Below are 25483 nucleotides of genomic sequence, written 5' to 3' on the forward strand. Positions count from 1 at the left end.
CACAATACAGTGTCTATATTGGAGTATCATAGGCAAACTTATGACTAGTTAGGATTTATTATTTTAAGATTAAGATTAGTATTTCTGGGTTTATAGTCAGTGGGTGAGTGAGTGTAAGATAAGTATTTCTGGGTTTATAGTCATTGGGTGAGTGAGTGTAATTGTGAACCACCAGGTGGTTATCATGTAGTTAGTTGTTGGGGTGTATCACGGAGATAAGATGTTTTCTAACTAGTTTTGAAAGTGATGAAGGGGTTATGGTAAGCAGCAACTTTGGGGGTTATGGTAAGCAGCAAACTTAAGCCGAGACAGCAATGCCTAAGCGTACGTAATAAGGCAAATAGATTATTGGGATTTACATCAAGAAGTGTAAGCAGCAGAAGTCCGGAGGTTATACTGCAGTTTTATACATCATTAGTAAGGCCTCACCTAGATTATGCAGCTCAGTTCTGGTCTCCATATTACAGGATGGACATAAATTCGTTAGAAAACATTCAGCGTAGAATGACTAAATTAATACGTAGCATTAGAAATCTTCCTTTTGAAGAAAGATTGAAGACCCTTAAATTACATTCACTTGTTAGACGAAGAATGAGGGGAGACATGATCGAAGTGTATAAGTGGAAGATGGGTATAAATAAAGGGGATATAAATAAGGTCTTGAAGTTATATCTCCAAGAGAGAACTCGCAGTAATGGATTTAAATTAGATAAGTTTAGATTTAGAAAGGACATAGGAAAGTATTGGTTTGGAAATAGGGTAGTTGATGAGTGGAGCAGTCTACCTAGTTGTGTTATTGAGGCTAGGACATTGGGTAGTTTCAAATTTAGGTTGGATAAATATATGAGTGAGAGGGGTTGGATTTGAGTGGGACTTGCAAATGAGTGGATAGTTATCAGAGCTTATTTCATGGGTAGCATTGAGGATTGGGTTGGGAAAATGTTTCGTTAGTGGGATGAATTGTAAAGGACCTGCCTAGTATGGGCCAACAGGCCTGCTGCAGTGTTCCTCCTTTCTTATGTTCTTATGTTCTTATGTCTGCAGTTCTAGAGTTTTCAGGTAGGGTGTTCCAGATTTTAGGTCCTTGGAAATACATTGAATTTTTGTAAATGTTTATGTTGTATTATCATTAATAATGAATAGATTGAAAGGATTTTCACAGAAGACATAAACATGAATGTTTTAATTTTGGGTGATGACATTTTTTGAAGTATCAGTGAGGGGTGGTTCCTCAATTAACAACGAATTAGTTTACCGACGTGGTCTTAGGAATGGAACTCTGTTGGTAAGTGAGGAGAGGCTGTATTTTCTTTTAACAGCTGTCTATCACTAAGGCAAGGTTACCCAGAGAAGAAAACACATTCACTATCATTCATTTGATCATCTTTCTAGAAGTGTGCTGGCATAATCAGATTACCCTCTGACTGTAACATCCCAATTCCTCCTCCTCTGTGCAGACACAGCCCTTATCTCCAGGACTTGAGTTTGGCTTACTGGTTTCCTGAATTCCTTCATAAAAGTAACTGCTTAGACTAACAACACATCCATTAACCCTTTTTACTGTCGGTCCTGTAATATTACAGCTTGCAATCCAGTGTCAGTCCCGTAATGGTATGCCAAAATTGTGTCGGCCTCAAATCTCGCAAGAGAAAGTTGGTAGGCCTACACATGAGAGAGTGGGTCTGAGTGGTCAGTGTGCACTGTACAGAAAAATCCTGCAGTGCATAATGGAAAAAAAAAATAACTCCATGTTTTTTGTTTAACTCTTTGTGTCGAGACCCCTGATCCTTAACCCTTTGACTGTCGCGGCCGTATATATACGTCTTAAGAGGTACCGTGTTTGACGTATATGTACTCATAAATTCTAGCGGCTTCAAATCAAGCAGGAGAAAGCTGGTAGGCCCACATGTGAGAGAATGGGACTGTGTGGTCAGTGTGCACCATATAAAAAAAATCCTGGAGCACGCAGTGCATAATGAGAAAAAAAAACTCCGACCGTTTTTTTTAATTAAAATGCCGACTTTGTGGTCTATTTTCGTATAGTATTTATGGTTGTATTCTCGTTTCCTTGGTCTCATTTGATAGAATGGAAAACATATTATAGAAATAGAGGTGATTTTGATTGATTTTACTATAAAAAGAACCTGGAAATGGAGCTCTAAGTAGGGGAAATGTTTGATTTTTGCCAATGTTCAAAAGTAAACAAATGATGTCATTGTCCAATAAATGTCCAACTGGCCATTCTAATATGCAGTCATGAATGGGTTTATGTTATTTATACAATTATTACAGTATTGCAGTAGTCTGCATAATAGTAAGTCTTCTATTTTTTGTTTGAATAAAGATTCAAAATAGAAAGCAAGAGTAATATCAGAGGAGCCTGGAGACATGACTGATGAACAAAGAAAATGTTATTTTAGAGCCAGGAAAGTCTGCATTGTTCATTCTGGACCTTACTTTGAAATTGTCATATTTTTTAATTTTCGTGAAATTGGCCAAATTGCAAATTTCTGACCACATAATTGGGTAGTCGAAATCGGTAAATGGGCAGTTTCTTGTACTCATTCGATAGAAAAAATGGAGTTCTAAAGAAATAGCTATGAGTTTGGTTGACTGGTACAACAGAATTAGCCGAAAATAGGGCTCAAAGTGGGCGAAATCGCCGATTTGTAAATATCGCCGAGGTCACTAACTTTGCAAGAGCATAATTCTGTCAGTTTTCCATCAAATTTTGTTTTTTTAGGTGTCAGTACAATCGGGAAAAGATTCTCTTATCATTTCATATTTTTTTTTTTTTTTTTTAAATTTTGCGACACCAGGAGACACCTTAGGATTGGGGGTTGCGACAGTCAAGGGGTTAATCCTTAAACTGTCCAAATGTAGATCTACGTTCACATGTGTAGTGCTCCGAACGTAGATATACATTTCATTTTTCATGCTTTTGTTCGGAGTGCTATGCACACGAACGTAGTTCTATGTTTGGATAGTTTAAGGGTTAACTTGCTGTCAAAAAAAATCCTCCCCCACCCCCCCCCCCCCCCCAAAAAAAAAAAAAAAAAAAAATTATTTTATGAAATGACAGCAAGTCTTTTCCCAATGGTACTGACACCAAAAGTACGAAATTTGACGGAAAACTTACGAAATAACGTTCTCGCGAAGTCAGTGATCTCGGCAATATTTACACTTTGGCGATTTTTCCCACTTTCAGCCCTATTTTCGGCCAATTCCATTGTTCTAGTTGACTAAAAATCATAGCTATTTCACTAGAACTCCATTCGGTGTAGTATTATGGGACCAACACTAAAAGAGTTAAAACAGCGACTTTGCTATGTATTTTCATATGGTATTTATGGTTGTATTCTCATTTTCTTGGTCTCGTTTGATAAAATGGAAGATATATTACAGAACTAGAGATGATTTTAAATGGTTAATGGACTAAAAGTACCTTGAAATTGAGCTCAAAGTAGCGGAAATGTTCGATTTTTTGCCGATGTTCAAGAGTAAACAAATCATGTCACGCATCCAATACATGTCTACTGGTGGGTGTAATGTGCTTTCACAGATGCGCTGATATCAAGTAGTGGCTCTGGTGGCCTGGTGGTTAACGCTCTAGCTTCACACGGCGAGGGCCTGGGTTCGATTCCCAGCCAGAGTAGAAACATTGGGCGTGTTTCTTTCCACCTGTTGTCTATGTTCCCCATCAGTAAAATGGGTACCTGGGTGTTAGTCGACTGGTGTGGGTCGCATCCTGGGACACTGACCTAATTTGCCCGAGATGCTCAGCATAACAAGTGGCTTTCTATGTAGTAGTATGTCATTGTTGTCAGCTAGGACTGTATACCATGTACATGTACTTGTAGTAAATAAAGATTATTATTATTATTATTATTATTATTATTATATATCATTTTTACAATAATGCAGTAGTCTTCATAACAGTAAATATTCTGTTTTGTGTGAATAAAAATTCAAAATGGGAAGCAAGAGGGGACTGGAGACATGACTAATGAAGAGAGAATGTTATTTTAGTGCCAGGAATGTTTGCGTTGTTAATTCTGGACCCTATTTTGAAATCGGACTTCCTTGAATTTTGTATGAAATTGGCCAAATTACCAATTTCTGATCACTTGATTGGGTAGTTGAAATTGGTAAACGGGCAGTTTCTTGTACTCAATAGATAGAATAAGAGGAGTTCTAGCGAAATAGCTATGAGTTTGGTTGACTGGAACAATGGAATTGGTCAGAAATAGGGTTTATAGTGGGCAAAATCGGTAAACTCCAGGTAATGCATAAATATCGTCGAGACTGCTAACTTGCAAGAGTGTAATTTCGTAAATTTTCCATCAAATTTCGTACTTATGGTGTCATTATCATTGGGAAAAGATTCTCTATAATTTCATATTTTTTTTTTTTTTTTTTTTTAATTCTTCTACACTGAAAGCAAGTTTGTAAACAAGGGTTTCGACAGTCAAAGGGTTAAAAACCACTCCTATCTAATTTGCTCCTACTAGCATGATGGATGCTCAAGCCCTTAAAACTCTAAGCTTCTTTTACCCCCTTTCTTCAACTGTTTCTAGAATGACCCCCACCCTTTCCCCTCCTATCTTCCATCCCAGATTTATGCACTCTTCTTAAACTTATCTTTCAGTATCCTCTCTACATGCTCAAACTACCTCAACAATCCCTCCTCATCCCCCACATCACCTTTTAATTACTGCTTTCTGAAGTTTGTGTGATATTCACATCACGCATTTCTCTTAAACATGACATCTTCACTGCCTCTAGCCTCATCCTCACTTCAGCATTCAAATACATGCCCTGCAACCATATAAAAGCATTTCTACCACTATTCTTTGGTACTTTTTTTTTTGTCTTCATAGATAACTTTCTTTTTACATATTCCTAAACACAAAACCTACATTTTTCCCCCTTCATCTATTCAATGGCTCATTCCTTCTTTTTTGGGTCATTGGGTCATCCTGCCTCGATGGGAAATGGCCGGTGTGTTAAAAAAAAAAAAATGACATCTAGTTTGAATATGCATCACCAGTGTGGATTTCACACCTAGTAAAACTTGAGGTAATGCAAAGGAAAGCATCTTAATGATTGAGCAAAAAAACAGGATGGGAGATATAGCAAAAACACTCCAGAGAGTGTTGCTGGATATTACACACAAATAGGGAGTGCAGTACTTGTTTTTCTTCGCTGTAAGACCGGCAAATAAGTTGAATAACGTAAGCAGTGATACTGAAAGCAGGCTCCTTACATGGGTTTAAAAAATGGATGTGAAAAAAATCTCGTTAGTCAGTTGAAAATTAAGCTATTTGTTGAATCAGTTGCTATGTGTAAAGATTTATAACTTGTTGGTGTTCTGAAAAAGAATGCGAGTTTACAGATGCTTTTCTTTTTCATTGAATTTTAGTTCCTAGTGTTATTGGATGATCTGATTTTAGTACAGTAGTAAGTTAGAGGATATTTTGATGTATTTAGGGGTTAGTCCTGTAGTGTAGTTATTTCATAATGCATTTGCCAAGATCTAAATAATTTCTCCCTTACAGCTTATCTTAGTTATGTAATGTGTCAAGGCTATGGTTTTTAGTAATATTTAGTCACTTTTAGAAATTAGGGGTACATAATAAATCTCACCCTGTTACTTTTTTCAAAGTGGTTTCTCATGCTATCACAAAGTGAAGCACTGTTACAGAAAACACAGGCCTGTGTGCCATTCAGTACCATTCATGTGTATTCACTGTACATTATTTCTTAATGCTGTATATATTTATTATTTCAGGAAAAACCTTGGCCTTTATTCTGCCAGCTCTGTTACACATTGTTGCTCAGCCAACTCCTCGTTTGGAACGTGTTGGACCAACTTGTCTTGTTCTTGCTCCAACTCGCGAATTGGCTCAGCAAATTGAAAGGGAGGTATTGAACTATCAGTATAAAAATATACAATGGTAAGTGATATATACAGGTACTTTGTGCATTGGTTTTTGCGTTGGGTGATTATCTGGCAATTCATTGCTAAGTTTACATGTTAACCCTTTCAGGGTCGGTCCCGTATATGTACGGCTTGATAACCAGTGTCGGTCCCATATTTATACGCCAAAATTCTGTCGCCTTCAAATCTGGTGAAAGAATGGATCTGTGTGGTCAGTGTGTGCAGTATAAAAAAAATCCTGTAACGTGCAGTGCATAATGAGAGAAAAAAAAACTGCTACCGTGTTTTTTATTTAAAACGGCGAATTTGCAGTGTACAGTAGGGCCCCGCTTTACGGCGTTCCACTAATACGGTCATTTCAAATTATGACCAAAACTCGCTATACGACTCCCCCACCTGACTTTCTAATATGGTCACCGCGCTCCACCTGGTTTGTTTACATTCTCCCGGTTTGTTAACATTCTCTGTGAGATCCGTAAGCACTAAATCTCTCCATTATATCTGGAAACTCCAAAATTTTAAGTGTTTTTAAAGTTATTTAATATTTTATATATACTCTGATAATTATACTTATGTATACCTGTACTTAAATAAACTTACATACTGTGCTGGCATGCAGGTACACATTAAAATCAGTAAGAGTGTCTTAGGTCTCCAGACGTCATTTGGTTTTTTTTTTTTTTTTTTTTTTTTTTTTTTTTTCAACAAGTCGGCCGTCTCCCACCGAGGCAGGGTGACCCAAAAAAGAAAGAAAATCCCCAAAAAGAAAATACTTTCATCATCATTCAACACTTTCACCACACTCGCACATTATCACTGTTTTTGCAGAGGTGCTCAGAATACAACAGTCTAGAAGCATACACATATAAAGATACACAACATATCCCTCCAAACTGCCAATATCCCAAACCCCTCCTTTAAAGTGCAGGCATTGTACTTCCCATTTCCAGGACTCAAGTCCGACTATATGAAAATAACCGGTTTCCCTGAATCCCTTCACTAAATATTACCCTGCTCACACTCCAACAGATCGTCAGGTCCCAAGTACCATTCGTCTCCATTCACTCCTATCTAACACGCTCACGCACGCTTGCTGGAAGTCCAAGCCCCTTACCCACAAAACCTCCTTTACCCCCTCTCTCCAACCCTTTCGAGGACGACCCCTACCCCGCCTTCCTTCCCCTATAGATTTATATGCTTTCCATGTCATTCTACTTTGATCCATTCTCTCTAAATGACCAAACCACCTCAACAACCCCTCTTCTGCCCTCTGACTAATACTTTTATTAACTCCACACCTTCTCCTAATTTCCACACTCCGAATTTTCTGCATAATATTTACACCACACATTGCCCTTAAACAGGACATCTCCACTGCCTCCAACCGTCTCCTCGCTGCTGCATTTACCACCCAAGCTTCACACCCATATAAGAGTGTTGGTACTACTATACTTTCATACATTCCCTTCTTTGCCTCCATAGATAACGTTTTTTGACTCCACATATACCTCAACGCACCACTCACCTTTTTTCCCTCATCAATTCTATGATTAACCTCATCCTTCATAAATCCATCCGCCGACACGTCAACTCCCAAGTATCTGAAAACATTCACTTCTTCCATACTCCTCCTCCCCAATTTGATATCCAATTTTTCTTTATCTAAATCATTTGACACCCTCATCACCTTACTCTTTTCTATGTTCACTTTCAACTTTCTACCTTTACACACATTCCCAAACTCATCCACTAACCTTTGCAATTTTTCTTTAGAATCTCCCATAAGCACAGTATCATCAGCAAAAAGTAACTGTGTCAATTCCCATTTTGAATTTGATTCCCCATAATTTAACCCCACCCCTCTCCCAAACACCCTAGCATTTACTTCCTTAACAACCCCATCTATAAATATATTAAACAACCATGGTGACATTACACATCCCTGTCTAAGACCTACTTTTACCGGGAAATAGTCTCCCTCTCTTCTACACACCCTAACCTGAGCCTCACTATCTTCATAAAAACTCTTTACAGCATTTAATAACTTACCACCTATTCCATATACTTGCAACATCTGCCACATTGCTCCTCTATCCACTCTATCATATGCCTTTTCTAAATCCATAAATGCAATAAAAACTTCCCTACCTTTATCTAAATACTGTTCACATATATGCTTCAATGTAAACACTTGATCTACACATCCCCTACCCACTCTGAAACCTCCTTGCTCATCCGCAATCCTACATTCTGTCTTACCTCTAATTCTTTCAATTATAACCCTACCGTACACTTTTCCTGGTATACTCAGTAAGCTTATTCCTCTATAATTTTTACAGTCTCTTTTGTCCCCTTTCCCTTTATATAAAGGGACTATACATGCTCTCCGCCAATCCCTAGGTACCTTCCCCTCTTTCATACATTTATTGAACAAAAGTACCAACCACTCCAACACTATATCCCCCCCTGCTTTTAACATTTCTGTCATGATCCCATCAGTACCAGCTGCTTTACCCCCTTTCATTTTACGTAATGCCTCACGTACCTCCCCCACACTTACATTCTGCTCTTCTTCACTCCTAAAAGATGGTATACCTCCCTGACCAGTGCATGAAATTACTGCCTCTGTTTCTTCCTTAACATTTAAAAGTTCCTCAAAATATTCTCGCCATCTACCTAATACCTCCATCTCCCCATCTACTAACTCCCCTACTCTGTTTTTAACTGACAAATCCATATTTTCCCTTGGCTTTCTTAACTTGTTTAACTCACTCCAAAATTTTTTCTTATTTTCATTAAAATTTCTTGACAGTGCCTCTCCCACTCTATCATCTGCTCTCCTTTTGCACTCTCTCACCACTCTCTTTACCTTTCTTTTACTCTCCATATATTCTGCTCTTCTTATAACACTTCTGCTTTGTAAAAACCTCTCATAAGCTACCTTTTTCTCTTTTATCACACCCTTTACTTCATCATTCCACCAATCACTCCTCTTTCCTCCTGCACCCACCCTCCTATAACCACAAACTTCTGCCCCACATTCTAATACTGCATTTTTAAAACTATTCCAACCCTCTTCAACCCCCCCATTACTCATCTTTGCACTATCCCACCTTTCTGCCAATAGTCGCTTATATCTCGCCCGAACTTCCTCCTCCCTTAGTTTATACACTTTCACCTCCCTCTTACTTGTTGTTGCCACCTTCCTCTTTTCCCATCTACCTCTTACTCTAACTGTAGCTACAACTAAATAATGATCCGATATATCAGTTGCCCCTCTATAAACATGTACATCCTGGAGCCTACCCATCAACCTTTTATCCACCAATACATAATCTAATAAACTACTCAAAACTCCCCACGCATTCACTCAACATTTCCCAAAATCTCTCTCTCTCCTCTACACTTCTCTCTTCTCCAGGTGCATACACGCTTATTATAACCCACTTTTCACATCCAATCTTTATTTTACTCCACATAATCCTTGAATTAATACATTTATAGTCCCTCTTTTCCTGCCATAGCTTATCCTTCAACATTATTGCTACTCCTTCTTTAGCTCTAACTCTATTTGAAACCCCTGACCTAATCCCATTTATTCCTCTCCACTGAAACTCTCCCACCCCCTTCAGCTTTGTTTCACTTAAAGCCAGGACATCCAGCTTCTTCTCATTCATAACATCCACAATCATCTCTTTCTTATCATCTGCACAACATCCACGCACATTCAGACTTCCCACTTTGACAATTTTCTTCTTCTTATTCTTTTTAGTAATCTTTACAGGAAAAGGGGTTACTAGCCCATTGTTCCCGGCATTTTAGTTGACTTTTACAACACGCATGGCTTACGGAGGAAAGATTCTTATTCCACTTCCCCATGGATATAAAAGGAAAATTAATAAGACCAAGAACTATTAAGATAAAATCAAAGAAAACTCAGATGAGTGTGTATGAATAAATGTGTATATGTATGTGTAGTGTGACCTAAGTGTAAGTAGAAGTAGCAAGACGTACCTGTAATCTTGCATATTTATGAGACAGACAAAAGACATCAGCAATCCTACCATCATGTAAAACAATTACAGGCTTTTGTTTTACACTCACTTGGCAGGACGGTAGTACCTCCCTGGGTGGTTGCTGTCTACCAACCTACTACTTTTGTTTAATAAATGTATGAAAGAGGGGAAGGTACCTAGGGATTGGCAGAGAGCATGTATAGTCCCTTTATATAAAGGGAAAGGGGACAAAAGAGATTGTAAAAATTATAGAGGAATAAGTTTACTGAGTATACCAGGAAAAGTATACGGTAGGGTTATAATTGAAAGAATTAGAGGTAAGACAATGTAGGATTGCGGATGAGCAGGGAGGCTTCAGAGTGGGTAGATGTGTAGATCAAGTGTTTACATTGACGCATATATGTGAACAGTATTTAGATAAAGGTAGGGAAGTTTTTATTGCATTTATGGATTTAGAAAAGGCATATGATAGAGTGGATAGAGGAGCAATGTGGCAGATGTTGCAAGTATATGGAATAGGTGGTAAGTTACTAAATGCTGTTAAGAGTTTTTTATGAGGATAGTGAGGCTCAGGTTAGGGTGTGTAGAAGAGAGGGAGAATACTTCCCGGTAAAAGTAGGTCTTAGACAGGGATGTGTAATGTCACCATGGTTGTTTAATATATTTATAGATGGGGTTGTAGAAGAAGTAAATGCTAGGGTGTTCGGGAGAGGGGTGGGATTAAATTATGGGGAATCAAATTCAAAATGGGAATTGACACAGTTACTTTTTGCTGATGATACTGTGCTTATGGGAGATTCTAAAGAAAAATTGCAAAGGTTAGTGGATGAGTTTGGGAATGTGTGTAAAGGTAGAAAGTTGAAAGTGAACATAGAAAAGAGTAAGGTGATGAGGGTATCAAATGATTTAGATAAGGAAAAATTGGATATCAAATTGGGGAGGAGGAGTATGGAAGAAGTGAATGTTTTCAGATACTTGGGAGTTGAAGTGTCGGCAGATGGGTTTATGAAGGATGAGGTTAATCATAGAATTGATGAGGGAAAAAAGGTGAGTGGTGCGTTGAGGTATATGTGGAGTCAAAAAACGCTGTCTATGGAGGCAAAGAAGTGAATGTATGAAAGTATAGTGGTACCAACACTCTTATATGGATGTGAAGCTTGGGTGGTAAATGCAGCAGCTAGGAGACGGTTTGAGGCAGTGGAAATGCCCTGTCTAAGGGCAATGTGTGGTGTAAATATTATGCAGAAAATTCGGAGTGTGGAAATTAGGAGAAGGTGTGGAGTTAATAAAAGCATTAGTCAGAGGGCAGAAGAGGGGTTGTTGAGGTGGTTTGGTCATTTAGAGAGAATGGATCAAAGTAGAATGACATGGAAAGCATATACAGTGGACCCTCAACCAGCGATGGCATCAATTAACGATAAATCTGACTAGCGATTCATTTAAACGCAAAAATTTTGCCTCGACTAGCGCTTAAAAACCCGACCAGCGCTATTCGTTCCGTACCATACGCGTCCACTTTGGCCTGAGCGCGCCTCGCTTGTCCCTTTGGTGCCAGTGTTTACAAGCCAGCCAGCCACCGCAGTCGCTTCCAAACATACAACTGGAACATTTCATATTATCACAGCCTTTTTAGTGATTGCACCTGCAAAATAAATCACCATGGGCCCCAAGAAAGCTTCTAGTGCCAACCCTACAGCAAAAAGGGTGAGAATTACTATGGAGACGAAGAAAGAGATCATTGATAAATATGAAAGTGGAGTGCGTATCTCTGAGCTGGTCAGGTTGTATAATAAACCCCAATCAACCATCGCTACTATTGTGGGCAAGAAAACGGCAATCAAGGAAGCTGTTCTTGCCAAAGGTGCAACTATGTTTTCGAAACTGAGATCGCAAGTACTCGAAGATGTTGAGAGACTGTTATTGGTGTGGATAAACGAGAAACAGATAGCAGGAGACAGCATCTCTCAAGCGATCATATGTGAAAAGGCTAGGAAGTTGCATGACGATTTAATTAAAAAAATGCCAGCAACTAGTGATGTGAGTGAATTTAAGGCCAGCAAAGGTTGGTTTGAGAGATTTAAGAAGCGTAGTGGCATTCATAGTGTGATAAGGCATGGTGAGGCTGCCAGTTCGGACCACAAAGCGGCTGAAAAATATGTGCAGGACTTCAAGGAGTACATAGACAGTGAAGGATTGAAACCTGAACAAGTGTTTAATTGTGACGAAACAGGCCTGTTTTGGAAGAAAATGCCAAGCAGGACGTACATTACTCAGGAGGAAAAGGCACTCCCAGGACATAAGCCTATGAAAGACAGGCTTACTTTGTTGATGTGTGCCAATGCTAGTGGTGATTGCAAAGTGAAGCCTTTATTGGTGTATCACTCTGAAACCCCCAGAGTGTTCAGGAAAAACAATGTCCTCAAGGCTAATTTGTGTGTGCTGTGGAGGGCAGACAGTAAGGCATGGGTCACTAGGGACTTCTTCTATGACTGGTTACACCATGCATTTGCCCCCGATGTGAAAAATTACCCAATTGAAAAGAAATTAGACCTTAAGTGCCTCCTGGTATTAGACAATGCCCCTGCTCATCCTACGGATGTGGCAGAGCGACTTTCTAGGGACATGAGCTTCATTAAGGTGAAGTTTTTGCTTCTTAATACCACTCCTCTCCTACAGCCCATGGACCAGGAGGTTATTTCCAACTTCAAGAAACTGTACACAAAAGCTATGTTTGAAAGGTGCTTTGTAGTGACCTCAGAAACTCAACTGACTCTAAGAGAGTTTTGGAAAGATCATTTTACCATCCTCAATTGTGTAAACATTATAGGTAAGGCTTGGGAGGAAGTGACTAAGAGGACATTGAACTCTGCTTGGAAAAAACTGTGGCCAGAATGTGTAGACAAAAGGGATTTTGAAGGGTTTGAGGCTAACCCTGAGAATCCTATGCCAGTTGAGGAATCCATTGTGGCATTGGGGAAGTCCTTGGGGTTGGAGGTTAGTGGGGAGGATGTGGAAGAGTTGGTGGTGGAGGACAGTGAAGAACTAACCACTGATGAGCTGCTAGATCATCTTGAACAGCAAGAGGGCAGACCTGAGGAAACTGCTTTGGAGGAGGGGAGAGAGAAATTGAAGAAGTTGCCTACTTCTAAGATTAAGGAAATCTGTGCAATGTGGCTTAAAGTGCAAAGCTTTATGGATGATAATCACCCTGACACAGCTACTGCAAACCGTGTTGGCAACCTGTACACTGACAATGTTGTGAACCACTTTAGGAAAGTCATAAAGGAACGAGAGGTACAGGCCTCTATGGACAGATATGTTGTGCGACAGAAGTCCAGTGACTCTCAAGCTGGTCCTAGTGGCATTAAAAGAACAAGGGAAGTAACCCCAGAAAAAGACTTGCTGCCTCAAGTGCTAATGGAAGGGGATTCCCCTTCTAAACAGTTAGAAGATAACGCTCTCCCCTCCTCCCATCCCATCAATCATCACCAGATCTTCAATAAAGGTAAGTGTCATGTAACTGTGCATGTAATCTTCAGTTTGTGTGTATTAAAATTAATATTTCATGTGGTAAAAATTTTTTTTTTTCAATACTTTTGGGTGTCTTGCACGGATTAATTTGATTTCCATTATTTCTTATGGGGAAAATTAACTTGACTAATGATTATTTTGACTAACGATGAGCTCTCGGGAACGGATTAATATCGCTGGTTGAGGGTCCACTGTAAATCTATAGGGGAAGGAAGGAGGGGTAGGGGTCGTCCTTGAAAGGGTTGGAGAGAGGGGGTAAAGGAGGTTTTGTGGGCGAGGGGCTTGGACTTCCAGCAGGCGTGCGTGAGCGTGTTAGATAGGAGTGAACGGAGACGAATGATACTTGGGACCTGACGATCTGTTGGAGTGTGAGCAGGGTAATATTTAGTGAAGGGATTCAGGGAAACCAGTTATTTTCATATAGTCGGACTTGAGTCCTGGAAATGGGAAGTACATTGCCTGCACTTTAAAGGAGGGGTTTGGGATATTGGCAGTTTGGAGGGATATGTTGTGTATATACGTATATGCTTCTAAACTGTTGTATTCTGAGCACCTCTGCAAAAACAGTGATAATGTGCGAGTGTGATGAAAGTGTTGAATGATGAAAGTATTTTCTCTTTGGGGATTTTCTTACTTTTTTGGGGTCACCCTGCCTCGGTGGGAGACGGCCGACTTGTTGAAAAAAAAAAAAAAATCACCGAGTCTCATTAAATGTCGTATATTACGTTAATATACACTTTTTCATTAATCCATCCATGATATTTTTTTTTCAAAATTATATAATAAACATGATACATAACATATAAAGATGATCAATACACCCCACAACAGAATAAATAAACATAAATGTAAGATGTGGTAGCCAGATAACTTGTACAAGTGATGGCAAGAATAACATTTTCTCTAATCTAACATAAGAGAAAATGTGTTACTGGGGGTAACTGTAGAAAATTATTCCTTTCATATATATGGAAGTAAGTTTATTCAGGTATACACAAATACAGTTACATAGATTATCATACATAACAGCATATGTGTAGAGAACCTAGGATATCCCAAAAAAGTCAGACAGAGTGACTTATTTCCATTGCCTTCACTCAGAGTGTCATTTCTTCTCAAAATGATGGTACATTAGAATGGGAGTGTTCTTTATTTATTCTACCGTATCAATGTAGAGACAACCTACGCACAATGTAACTTGTACACAAACCAGACATGTACACTTTGTTTGTTTACAAAACTTACCTTCGCCTGGTTTGTTTACATAACTCTGCGCCTGTCCTCCCTTATGCACTCATTCTTTCTCTCTCTCATTTATTCGTTTTATCTCATTTACTTACTCCTGATCCTACATTAAGACTACAAATATTTTAAGGCAAGTATTGAGTGAACTGTATATACATTTTATCACTCTGGGATGCTTAAAATATCATAGAATATATATGGGTAGGTTGGCCTGGTATGGTAGCCCGGCTGACTACTATACATACCACACTTGACTTTTTACAATAAATACTACTCATCTTACCCTAGATTAAGGCTACAAATATTTTAAGGTAAGTAATGAGTAAACTGTATATGCATTTTATCGCTGTGGGATGCTTAAATGTAATACTACTCATCTCACCCTAGATTAAGACTACAAATATTTTAAGGTAAGTAATGAGTAAACTGTATATGCATTTTATCGCTCTGGGGTGCGTAAACGTAATACAGTAGGGCCCCACTTATACGGCTGGTTAGGTTCCAGGCTACCGCCGTAAAGCGGAAACCGCCATAAAGTGGAACACCCTTTTTTTCCACTTACAAATGCATACAAACACTAGATAACAAGTTTACACTAACATATATTAAGTTAGCAGTAGAGCTAGGCATCAAAAAACAATAAAAAAGTACAATACACACACAGTGCACTCATTTCTTACCTTAAAATATTTATAGTCTTAATCTAGGGTGAGACAAGTAGTATTTATTGTAAGAAATCAAGTGTGGTATGTATGGTAGTCAGCCAGGCTACCATACCAGGCCACCCCACCCACACATACTATTCAATGATATTTAAGCATCCCAGAGCGATAAAATGTATATACAGTTCACTCATTACTTACCTTAAAATATTTGTATTCTTAATGTAGGGTCAGGAGTAAGTAAATGAGATAAAACAAATAAATGAGAGAGAGAAAGAATGAGTGCATGAGAGAGTACAGGCGCAGAGTTATGTAAACAAACCAGGCGAAGGTAAGTTTTGTAAACAAAGTGTACACGTCTGGTTTGTGTACAAGTTACATTGTGTACAGGTTGTCTCTACATTGATACGGTAGAATAAATAAAGAAGAACACTCCCATTCTCATGTAACATCGTTTTGAGAAGAAATGATGCTCTGAGTGAAGGCAATGGAAATAAGTCACTTTGACTTTTTTGGGTTATCCTAGGTTCTCTACACATATGTTGTTATGTATGATAATCTATGTAACTGTATTTGTGTATACCTGAATAAACTTACTTACATACATACGAAAGGAATAATTTTCTACAGTTACCCCCAGTAACACATTTTCTCTTATGTTAGATTAGAGAAAATGTTATTCTTGGCATCACTTGTACAAGTTATCTGGCTACCACATCTCATATTTATGTTTATTTATTCTATTGTGGGGTGTATTTATCATCTTTTTATGTTATGTATCGTGTTTATTATATAATTTTGAAAAAATATCGTAGATGGATTAATGAAAATGTGTATTTAACGTAATATACGACATTTAAATGAGACTCGATGATTATTATCATTACTAATATGACGTCTGGAGACATAAGACACTCTTACTGATTTTAATGTGTACCTGCATGCCAGCACAGTATGTAAGTTTATTTAAGTACAGGTATACATAAGTATAATTATCAGAGTATATATAAAATATGAAATAACTTTTAAAAACATTTGAAATTTTGGAGTTTCCGGACAAAATGGAGAGACTTAGTGCTTACTGAGCTCACAAAGAATGTAAACAAACAGGGTGGGGCGCGGTGACTGTATTAGAAAGTCAGGTGGGGGGAGCCGTATAGCGAGTTTTGGTCATAATTTGAAATGACCGTATTAGCGGAACGCTGTAAAGTGAAACGCTGTAAAGCGGGGCCCTGCTGTAGAATATTATGTGTGGGTGGGGTGGCCTGGTATGGTAGTCCGGCTGACTACCATACATACCACACTTGATTTCTTACAATAAATAAATACTACTCATTTCGCCCTTGATTAAGACTATAAATATTTTAAGGTAAGTAATGAGTGCACTATGTGTGTATTGTACTTCTTTATTGTTTTTTGATGCCTAGTTCTATTGCTAACTTAATATATGTTAGTGTAAACTTGTTATCTAGTATTTGTATGCATTTATAAGTGGAAAAAAAGGGTGTTCCACTTTACGGCGATTTCCGCTTTACGGCGGTAGCCTGGAACCTAACCTGCCATATAAGTGGGGCCCTGTTGTATTTTCGTATGGTATTTATCGTTGTATTCTCATTTTCTTGGTCTCATTTGATAAAGTGGAAGATATATTACAGAAATAGAGATGATTTTAATTGGTTTCACAATGAAATGTACCTTGAAATTGAGCTCAAAATAGCAGAAATGTTCGATTTTTGCTGACATTCAAGAGTAAACAAATCACGCCACACATCCAATACACATCAGCTGGTGAGTTGAATATTCTTTCACAAATGTGCTGATATTATTTATACCATTTTTACATTAATGCAGTAGTCTGCATAACAGTAAATCTTCTATTTTTTGTGAGAAAAAAAAATTCAAAAGGGATTCTCTATCATTTCATTATTTATTTTTTTCTCGACCCTGAGAGTGAGTTAAGGATTGGGGGTCTCAACCCTCAAGAGGTTAAAGTAGTAAGTAGTACGGTATACAGTAACCTACTGGTTACTGCATACAGTAACCTACTGGTTACTGTATACAGCTTTTGCTTTAAAACATTTTAACCCCTAAATGTTCTTTCCTTGGCATAGATGATTTCTCTAACTTTTCAAATAGAGTATGTCATCCTGCCATTGGAGTTTTGTATAGGAGAAATATGGTAGGTACCTGATTTCAGAGAATCAAACTTAGAAATTTCAGGTTAAATTCAAAATGCAATATTCAACATTGCCAGTGGTATCAATGATTGGATAGACGTATATTCCATTTTTTTTAGTGCTTGCAAGTACTAAATAAGCTACCATGGCTCCAAAGAAAGCTCCTAGTGCCAAGCCTGTGGTAAAGAAGGTGAGAAATACGATTGAATTTAAGAAAATCATCATTGAACAATATGAAAGTGGTACAAGTGTGGCTGAACTGGCCAGGATGTATAAGAAACCCTACACAACCTTATGTTCCATAGTGGCCGAGAAAAAGGAAATCAAGGATGCTGTTGTTGCAAAGAGGGTAACTAGGCTGACAAAAATGAGATCACCAGTACTCGAAGAGGTTGAGAAGTTATTATTGGTGTGGATACACGAGAAACAATTAGCAGGAGATACTCTTATGACTTCAATTATTTGTGAAAAGGCTAGGCAGTTGCATGACGATTTGGTAAAGAAATTGCCTGCAACTAGTGGTAATGTGAGTGAATTTAAGGCCAGCAAATGCTGGTTTGAGAGATTTAAGAACTGTACTGGCATACAGAGTGTGGTAAGGCATGGTGAGGCTGCCAGTTCGGACCACAAGGCAGCTGAAAAATATGTGCATGAATTCCAGGAGTACATAGAGGTTGAAGGACTGAAACCTGAACAAGTGTTCAATTGTGACGAAACAGGCCTCTTTTGGAAGACAATGCCAAAGAGGACCTTCATTACACAAGAGGAAAAGGCAATGCCAGGACACAAGCCTATGAAAGACAGGCTGACGCTAATGTTCTGTGCTAATGCTAGTGGGGATTTCAAAGTGAAGCCATTACTAGTGTACCATTCTGAAAATCTCAGTGTTCAGGAAAAACAATGTTATGAAGAGTAAATTGTGTGTGTTTTGGAAATTTAATAGTAAGGCATGGGTCACGAGGGAAATTTTCGTCGAGTGGTTCAATGAAGTGTTTGGCCCTAGTGTGAAGGAGTATCTCCTGGAAAAGAAATTGGATCTCAAGTGCCTGCTAGTAATGGACATTGCACCTGCTCATCCTCCAAACTTGGATGACCTAATTTTTGAAGAGATTGGGTTCATCACAGTAAAGTTCTTGCCCCCGAATACCACTCCTCTCCACCAGCCCATGGACCAGCAGGTCATTGCAAACTTTAAAGAAACTCTACACAAAAGCAATGTTTCACAGGTGCTTGACTGTGACCACACTCACTCACCTGACCCTAAGGGAATTTTGGAGAGAACACTTCAGCATCCTCCATTGCATAACCCTTATAGGTATGGCTTGGGAGGGAGTGACTACCAGGACTTTGAACTCTGCCTGGAGAAAATTGTGGCCAGATTGTGTTGACAAGAGGGATTTTGAAGGGTTTGGGACTGACCCTGATGAGCCTATGGCAGTTGTGGAATCTGTTGTGGCGTTGGGGAGTTCCATGGGGTTGGATGTGAGTTTGGAGGATGTGGAAGAATGTGTGGAAGACCACAACGAAGAGCTCACCACTGAGGAGCAGCAAGAGCTTCAGCAGGAAGAGCAACACATCGCAGCTCAGAATCTTGCTGCAGAGGAGGAGGAAGAGAGATGAAAGAAGGTGCCTTCTTCAGAAGTTAGAGATTTTTGCTATGTGGGGTAAGATGGAAAGCTTTATGGAGAAACATCACCCTAACAAGGTTGTTGCAAGCCATGTTGGCAACATGTACAGTGACAAAGTCTTGGGCCATTTTAGGGAAGTGTTAAAGAGACGCCAGAAACAGAGCTCTCTCCACAGTTATTTTGCGAGACAGGACTCCAGTGACTCTCAAGGTGGTCCTAGTGGCATTAAGAAACAGAGAAGAGAAGCAACCCCAGAAAAGCAATTGGTACCTGAGGTGTTGCTGGAAGGGGATTCCCTTTCCAAACTATAAACAATCCACTCTCCTCCTCCAGTCTCCCATACACTATGAAGAATCTCCAGTAAAGGTAAGTGTTATGCTGTTAATGTTTCATTCATCATTTCCCATTGTATTGTTTATGTACTACATGTATATTTCATGTAAAAATTTTTTTTGTTTTAATACTTGTGGGTGTCAGGAACGGATTAATTGTATTTACATTATTTCTTATCGAGAAAATTGACTCGCAAATCGTAAATTTCGTTTATAGTAGCTCCTCCAGGAACGGATTAATTACGAAAAACGAGGGACCACTGTACTCTGATAATTATACTTTATTTTAGGTAGTAGGTTGGTAGACAGCAACCGCCCAGGGAGGTACTACCATCCTGCCAAGCGAGTGTAAAAAAGAAGCCTGTACTTGGTTTACATGATTGTAGGATTGCTGGTGTCTTTTCTGTTTCATAACCATGCAAGATTTCAGGTACGTCTTGCTACTTCTACTTACACTTAGGTCACACTACGCATACATGTACAAGCATATATATACACACCCCTCTGAGTTTTCTTCTATTTTCTTACTAGTTCTTGTTTATTTCCTCTTATCTCCATGGGGAAGTGGAACAGAATTCTTCCTCCGTAAACCATGCGTGTTGTAAGAGATGACTAAAATGCCGTGAGCAAGGGGCTAGTAACCTTTCCTCCTGTATAAATTACTAAATATAAAAAAAAAGAAACTTTAGTTTTTCTTTTTGGGCCACCCTGCCTCAGTGGGATATGGTCGGTTTGTTGAAAGAAGAATTGTACTTGTGTATACCTGTACCTAAATAAACTTACTGTGCTGGTATACAGGTACACATTAAAATCAGTAAGTGTGTCTTTTGTCTTGAGATGCCATATTTGTAATGAAAATAATAATACTCAGTAATAATCACCAAGTCTCACTAAATACTGTATATTACGATAATATACACATTTTCATTAATCGATCTTATGATATTTTTCAAAATTATATAATAAACATGATACATAACATATAAATATAAGTACACCCTACAGTAGAATAAATTTACATAAATATGAGATTTGGTAGCCAGAAGACTTATACGAGTGATGACAAGAATAACGGTTTCTCTACTCCAACATAAGAGAAAATGTGTTAGTGGGGGTAACTGTAGAAAATTATTCCTTTTGTATGCCTTCACTCAGTGTCATTTCTTCTTAAAATGAGGTTACATTGAATGGGAGTGGTGCTCTTTATTTATTCTACTGTATCAACGTGGAGACAACTTGTACATCAGTCAGACGCGTACGCCTGCTTTGTTTACAAAACTTGTGTATGCTCTTGTTCCCTCTCGTGTACTCATTCTCTCTCTCTCTCGCGCGTTTATTCGTTTTATCTTGTTTACTCACCTCATACCCTACATTAAGACTACAAATATTTTAAGGTAAGTAATGAGTGAACTGTATATGAATTTTATCGCTCTGGGTTGCTTTAAATGTCATAGAATATTATGTGTGGGTGAGGTGGTTTGGTATGGTAGGTATGTTAGCCTGGCTGGCTACCATACCTACCACACTTGATTTCTTACAATAAATACTACTCGTCTCACTCCACGTTAAGACTACAAATATTTTAAGGTAAGTAATGAGTGTAGTTTGTGTATTTTGCTTGTTTTATTGTTTTTAATGCCTAGTTCTATTGCTAACTTAGTATATGTTAGTGTAAACTTATCTAGTATTTATATGCATTTGTAAGTGGAAAAAGAGGGCTGTATAAGTCGGGTCCTACTATACTCGAAACATACAGAGGTGCATAGCATTCCATCGATCCTTGTGCCATATTCACTGTAAATTAGTACAGATAATTGGTTTACTTCTCAAAACATGGAAATAAGCAGCATTGTTTATAGTGGTCTTTGGCTGAATTCCACTGTTAGTATCATGAAATTGTAATAAATTCAGATCAAATCAGGTATCTTCTTGCCACTTCCATATTCTCTCAAGGTGTGACATTCCTCAGAACATGGAAATAAGCCCCATTGTTTGACTATTGGGTTATCCTAGGTCAATTCTACATAGTGTTCTATTTGGCTGAATTCCAGTACAAGCATCATGAACTTTTAATGTATTTTGAATGAATAAGGCATCTTCCTGGCAGTTCCACACCCTGTTTGCAGGCAGGGAAGCTGGTAGTGGTATGGCAGATCTTTGTTGTTGTTTACATGTTGCACTGCACATACCTGCCTGATCTTAGATTTTCTCCTGGGCATGAGGTGGTAGGTGACCCAAGTTGAGTTGAAGTCTAAAATGGCAGCAGGCTGTATATTGAAGGTATGTCACACAGCCTGGTCTCATAATTGGTGTATGCTAGAAACAGTAAAGTTGTTATGGAAATAAGTATCCCAGGCAACAAAGAAAGCAGACTATTGAAAATTATGACCTAGTGTTTACTTGGAGAGGGTTTCGGGGGTCAATGTCCCGTGGCTCAGTCTGAGACCAGGCCTCATGGTGGATTAGGGTCTGATCAATCATGCTGTTACTGCTGGCCGCATGCAAACTGATGTATGAACCACAGCCCAGTTGGTCAGGTACTGACTTTAGGTGCATGTCCAGTGCCACCTTGAAGACAGCCAGGGGTCTATTGGTAATCCCCCTTATGTATGCTTTTTTTTTTTTTTCAGTTCAATTCAGTTTTATTCTCTGTAAGGGTTACAATGTGGGGTTTACAGGTTTTGGGTATTGTGTGGTTTACATGTTATAAAATACTGATTACAGAGGGGGCCACTAGGACACCTAGCATGGCTAGGCATTTCGGGCAGACTTAGATTAATTCTTAACATTAAATCCTTACAGATTATGATATTAAGGCTAAGTGACTACATCATAATTTGTGAGTTTAGCAATGTGAATGCTTTTGTTTCAGCACAATACAAAGTGTCTATGTTGGAGTATCATAGGCAAACTTATGACTAGTTAGGATTTATTATTTTAAGATTAAGATTAGTATTTCTGTGTTTATAGTCAGTGGGTAAGTGAGTGTAATTGTGAACCACCAGGTGGTTATCATGTAGTTAGTCCAGCCCAGGAGACGCCCTCAGGGCGCGAAACCACCAAAACACATGACCGTCGGCAAGCTGAAGGCCCACAACGTCAAGCAGTCCTTTGCAGAAATCCTGGAAACCCGCTTGGAGTCCGTCGTGCTGGACGCTCAAAACGTCAAAGCAGCATGGATCGCACTCCGTGATACAGTGTACAGCACAGCCATGGAGTGTCTAGGACCTGTCACCAGGAAGCACAAGGACTGGTTCGACGAACATTGCACAGGAATCCAGCAGCTGCTGGAAGAGAAACGAAACGCCTACATGGCCCACATCTATGACCCAAAGTCCACAGCAAAGCAAGATGCACTGAGAAATATACGCAGCAATACCCAGCGAAAAATGCGTGAAATGCAAGACTCTTGGCTAAGCAACAAAGCCGATGAGATTCAGGGCTTTGCAGACAGAAACGATATGAAGAACTTCTATGACGGCCTGAAAGAAATCTATGGCCCTACCACCTCTGGCACATCACCACTCCTCAGTGCAGATGGGTCAACGCTGCTCACAGACAAGGAGAAAATTCTAGAGAGACGGGCAGAACATTTTGACAGCGTGCTGAACCGTCCATCCACCATCAATGATGAAGCCATCGAACGTCTACCTCAGATTTCGACCAACGAGACGCTGAATGCCATCCCCACTTTGGAGGAGACTCGGCAAGCAATACGTCAACTGTCCAGTGGCAAAGCTTCTGGGTCTGACGCCATCCCAGCTGAAGTCTACAAAGAAGGTGGAATGGCACTGGTAGAGAAACTTCAACTCTTCAAGCTTGTATGGCAGTACGAGACAGTTCCTCGGGACTTTAAAGATGCTTCCATCGTGCGTCTCTACAAACGAAAAGGAAACCACCAGGCATGCGATAACCACCGTGGTATCTCCCTGCTCTCCATCGCAGGCAAAACCCTGGCTAGAGTTCTACTCAATCGGCTCAATAAACATCTAGAGCAAGGACTCCTACCTGAAAGCCAGTGCGGCTTCCTGAAAGATCGCGGGACTATCGACATGGTGTTCGCTGCTAGACAGCTACAGGAGAAATGTCAGGAACAGAACGCCGACTTGTACTCCACCTACATCGATTTGACCAAGGCCTTCGACACCGTTAGTAGAGAGGGCCTTTGGAGAATCATGGCAAAGTACGGCTGCCCAAAGACGTTTATCGCCATCGTACGCCAACTTCACGATGGAATGCTGGCCAGAGTCCAAGACAACGGAGAGACGTCTAAACCATTCCCAGTCTCAAATGGAGTGAAACAAGGCTGCGTGCTTGCTCCCACCCTGTTCAGCCTGATGTTCTCGGCCATGCTTACAGACGCATTCAGGGACACAGACGCAGGAATTGGCATCAGGTACCATACAGATGGGTCTGTCTTCAACCTCAGGAGGCTTCAAGCAAAAACCAAGGCTGCAACTGACACCATCAATGACCTGCTATTTGCTGATGACTGCGCCCTCAACGCTGCTTCAGAAGCCGCCATGCAGCACAGTGTTGACAAGTTCTCTGACGCCTGCAACAACTTCGGGCTGACAATCGGTACAACGAAGACTGAAGTGATGCACCAGCCTGCTCCGGGAAAGACGTATGTTGAGCCAAACATCACCATCAATGGGCAGCGACTGAATGCCGTAGACAAATTCACCTACCTCGGCAGTACCCTTTCCAGAAACGTTGTCATCGATGATGAGGTGAATGCCAGACTTGCCAAAGCAAGTGCCACCTTCGGCAGGCTCCACAAGAATGTATGGAACCGAAGAGGCATCACCACAAGCACCAAGATCAAGGTTTACAGAGCCATAGTCCTCGCCACACTTCTCTATGGCTGCGAAACCTGGACTGTCTACAAACGTCACGCCAGAAAGTTGAACCACTTTCACACCACACGGCTCAGAAAAATTCTTGGCATCAAATGGCAAGATAAGATCCCAGACACAGAAGTGCTGACTACAGCTGGCCTGCCTAGCATCTACACCATCCTAATGCAGACACAGCTTCGCTGGGCAGGTCACGTTGCTCGCATGCCAGACCACCGGCTGCCAAAGAAACTCTTATTTGGCGAACTGCAGCATGGAAAGCGCTCTCAAGGAGGCCAAAAGAAGCGCTATAAGGACACCCTTAAGACTGCTCTGAAAGCTTTAAACATCAACCACACCATGTGGGAGCTGATAACTCAGGACAGGAATGACTGGCGAGCAGTTGTCCAGAAAGGGGCAACATCCTGCGAGGCAAGCAGAATCTCACTAGCTGAGCAGCGCAGGCAGGCGAGGAAGACCAGAGCCATCAGACCCCTCGATGCTGCCACCCTTCCCTGTCCACACTGCCAGAGAACATTTCGTGCGCGGATTGGCCTGACAAGTCATCTGCGTACCCACCAACTTCGACCCCAGGATGACTAGATGGTCCTCGTCGAATCGACGGACAAACATGATGATGATGATGATGTTGGGGTGTATCACGGAGATAAGATGTTTTCTAACTAGTTTTGAAAGTGATGAATGTGTCTGCAGTTCTGGAGTTTTCAGGTAGGGTGTTCCAGATTTTAGGTCCTTATATCACATAAATGTTAAACCTAAAACCCAATCTAACAGAATACTCCATTCGACTGAATGTACAGCAATGCATGCAAGCATATGACCTGTCTTTGTAATACTCATTTGTGCTTTATAGTTATCTGTTTACAATCATGTCTTATCACTGATTTTATCATTGCTTAGTTAATTTTAAGCCAGCCCGTAATGCTATGCATATAAGTGGCTTTGGCATGCTGCTCTTACCTGTATTTTTTTGTACCTCTGTATGTATGCTCAAATTACTAAAATTAAATAAATGCATTGAATTTTTTGTGAAGGTTTAGTCGAACATGGAGAATGTCATAGAGATGTTTGTGTCTGGTGTTATGCCTATGG

The 25483-nt window shown here is 39.8% G+C and overlaps 1 protein-coding gene across 1 annotated transcript in view; it reads left to right on the forward strand.

Annotated features, from left to right (window-relative positions):
* Nucleotides 1-25483, forward strand: part of LOC128698605 (probable ATP-dependent RNA helicase DDX43) — a 100834-nt gene that overhangs the window by 53336 nt on the left and 22015 nt on the right. The window contains exon 6 of the mRNA XM_070085021.1: nt 5792-5957. Coding sequence (XP_069941122.1) covers nt 5792-5957 — 166 coding nt within the window. The remainder of the gene's footprint in view (nt 1-5791; nt 5958-25483) is intronic.

Source organism: Cherax quadricarinatus, chromosome 14, assembly GCF_038502225.1.
Source record: "Cherax quadricarinatus isolate ZL_2023a chromosome 14, ASM3850222v1, whole genome shotgun sequence".
In the NCBI taxonomy this organism is placed as follows: domain Eukaryota; kingdom Metazoa; phylum Arthropoda; class Malacostraca; order Decapoda; family Parastacidae; genus Cherax; species Cherax quadricarinatus.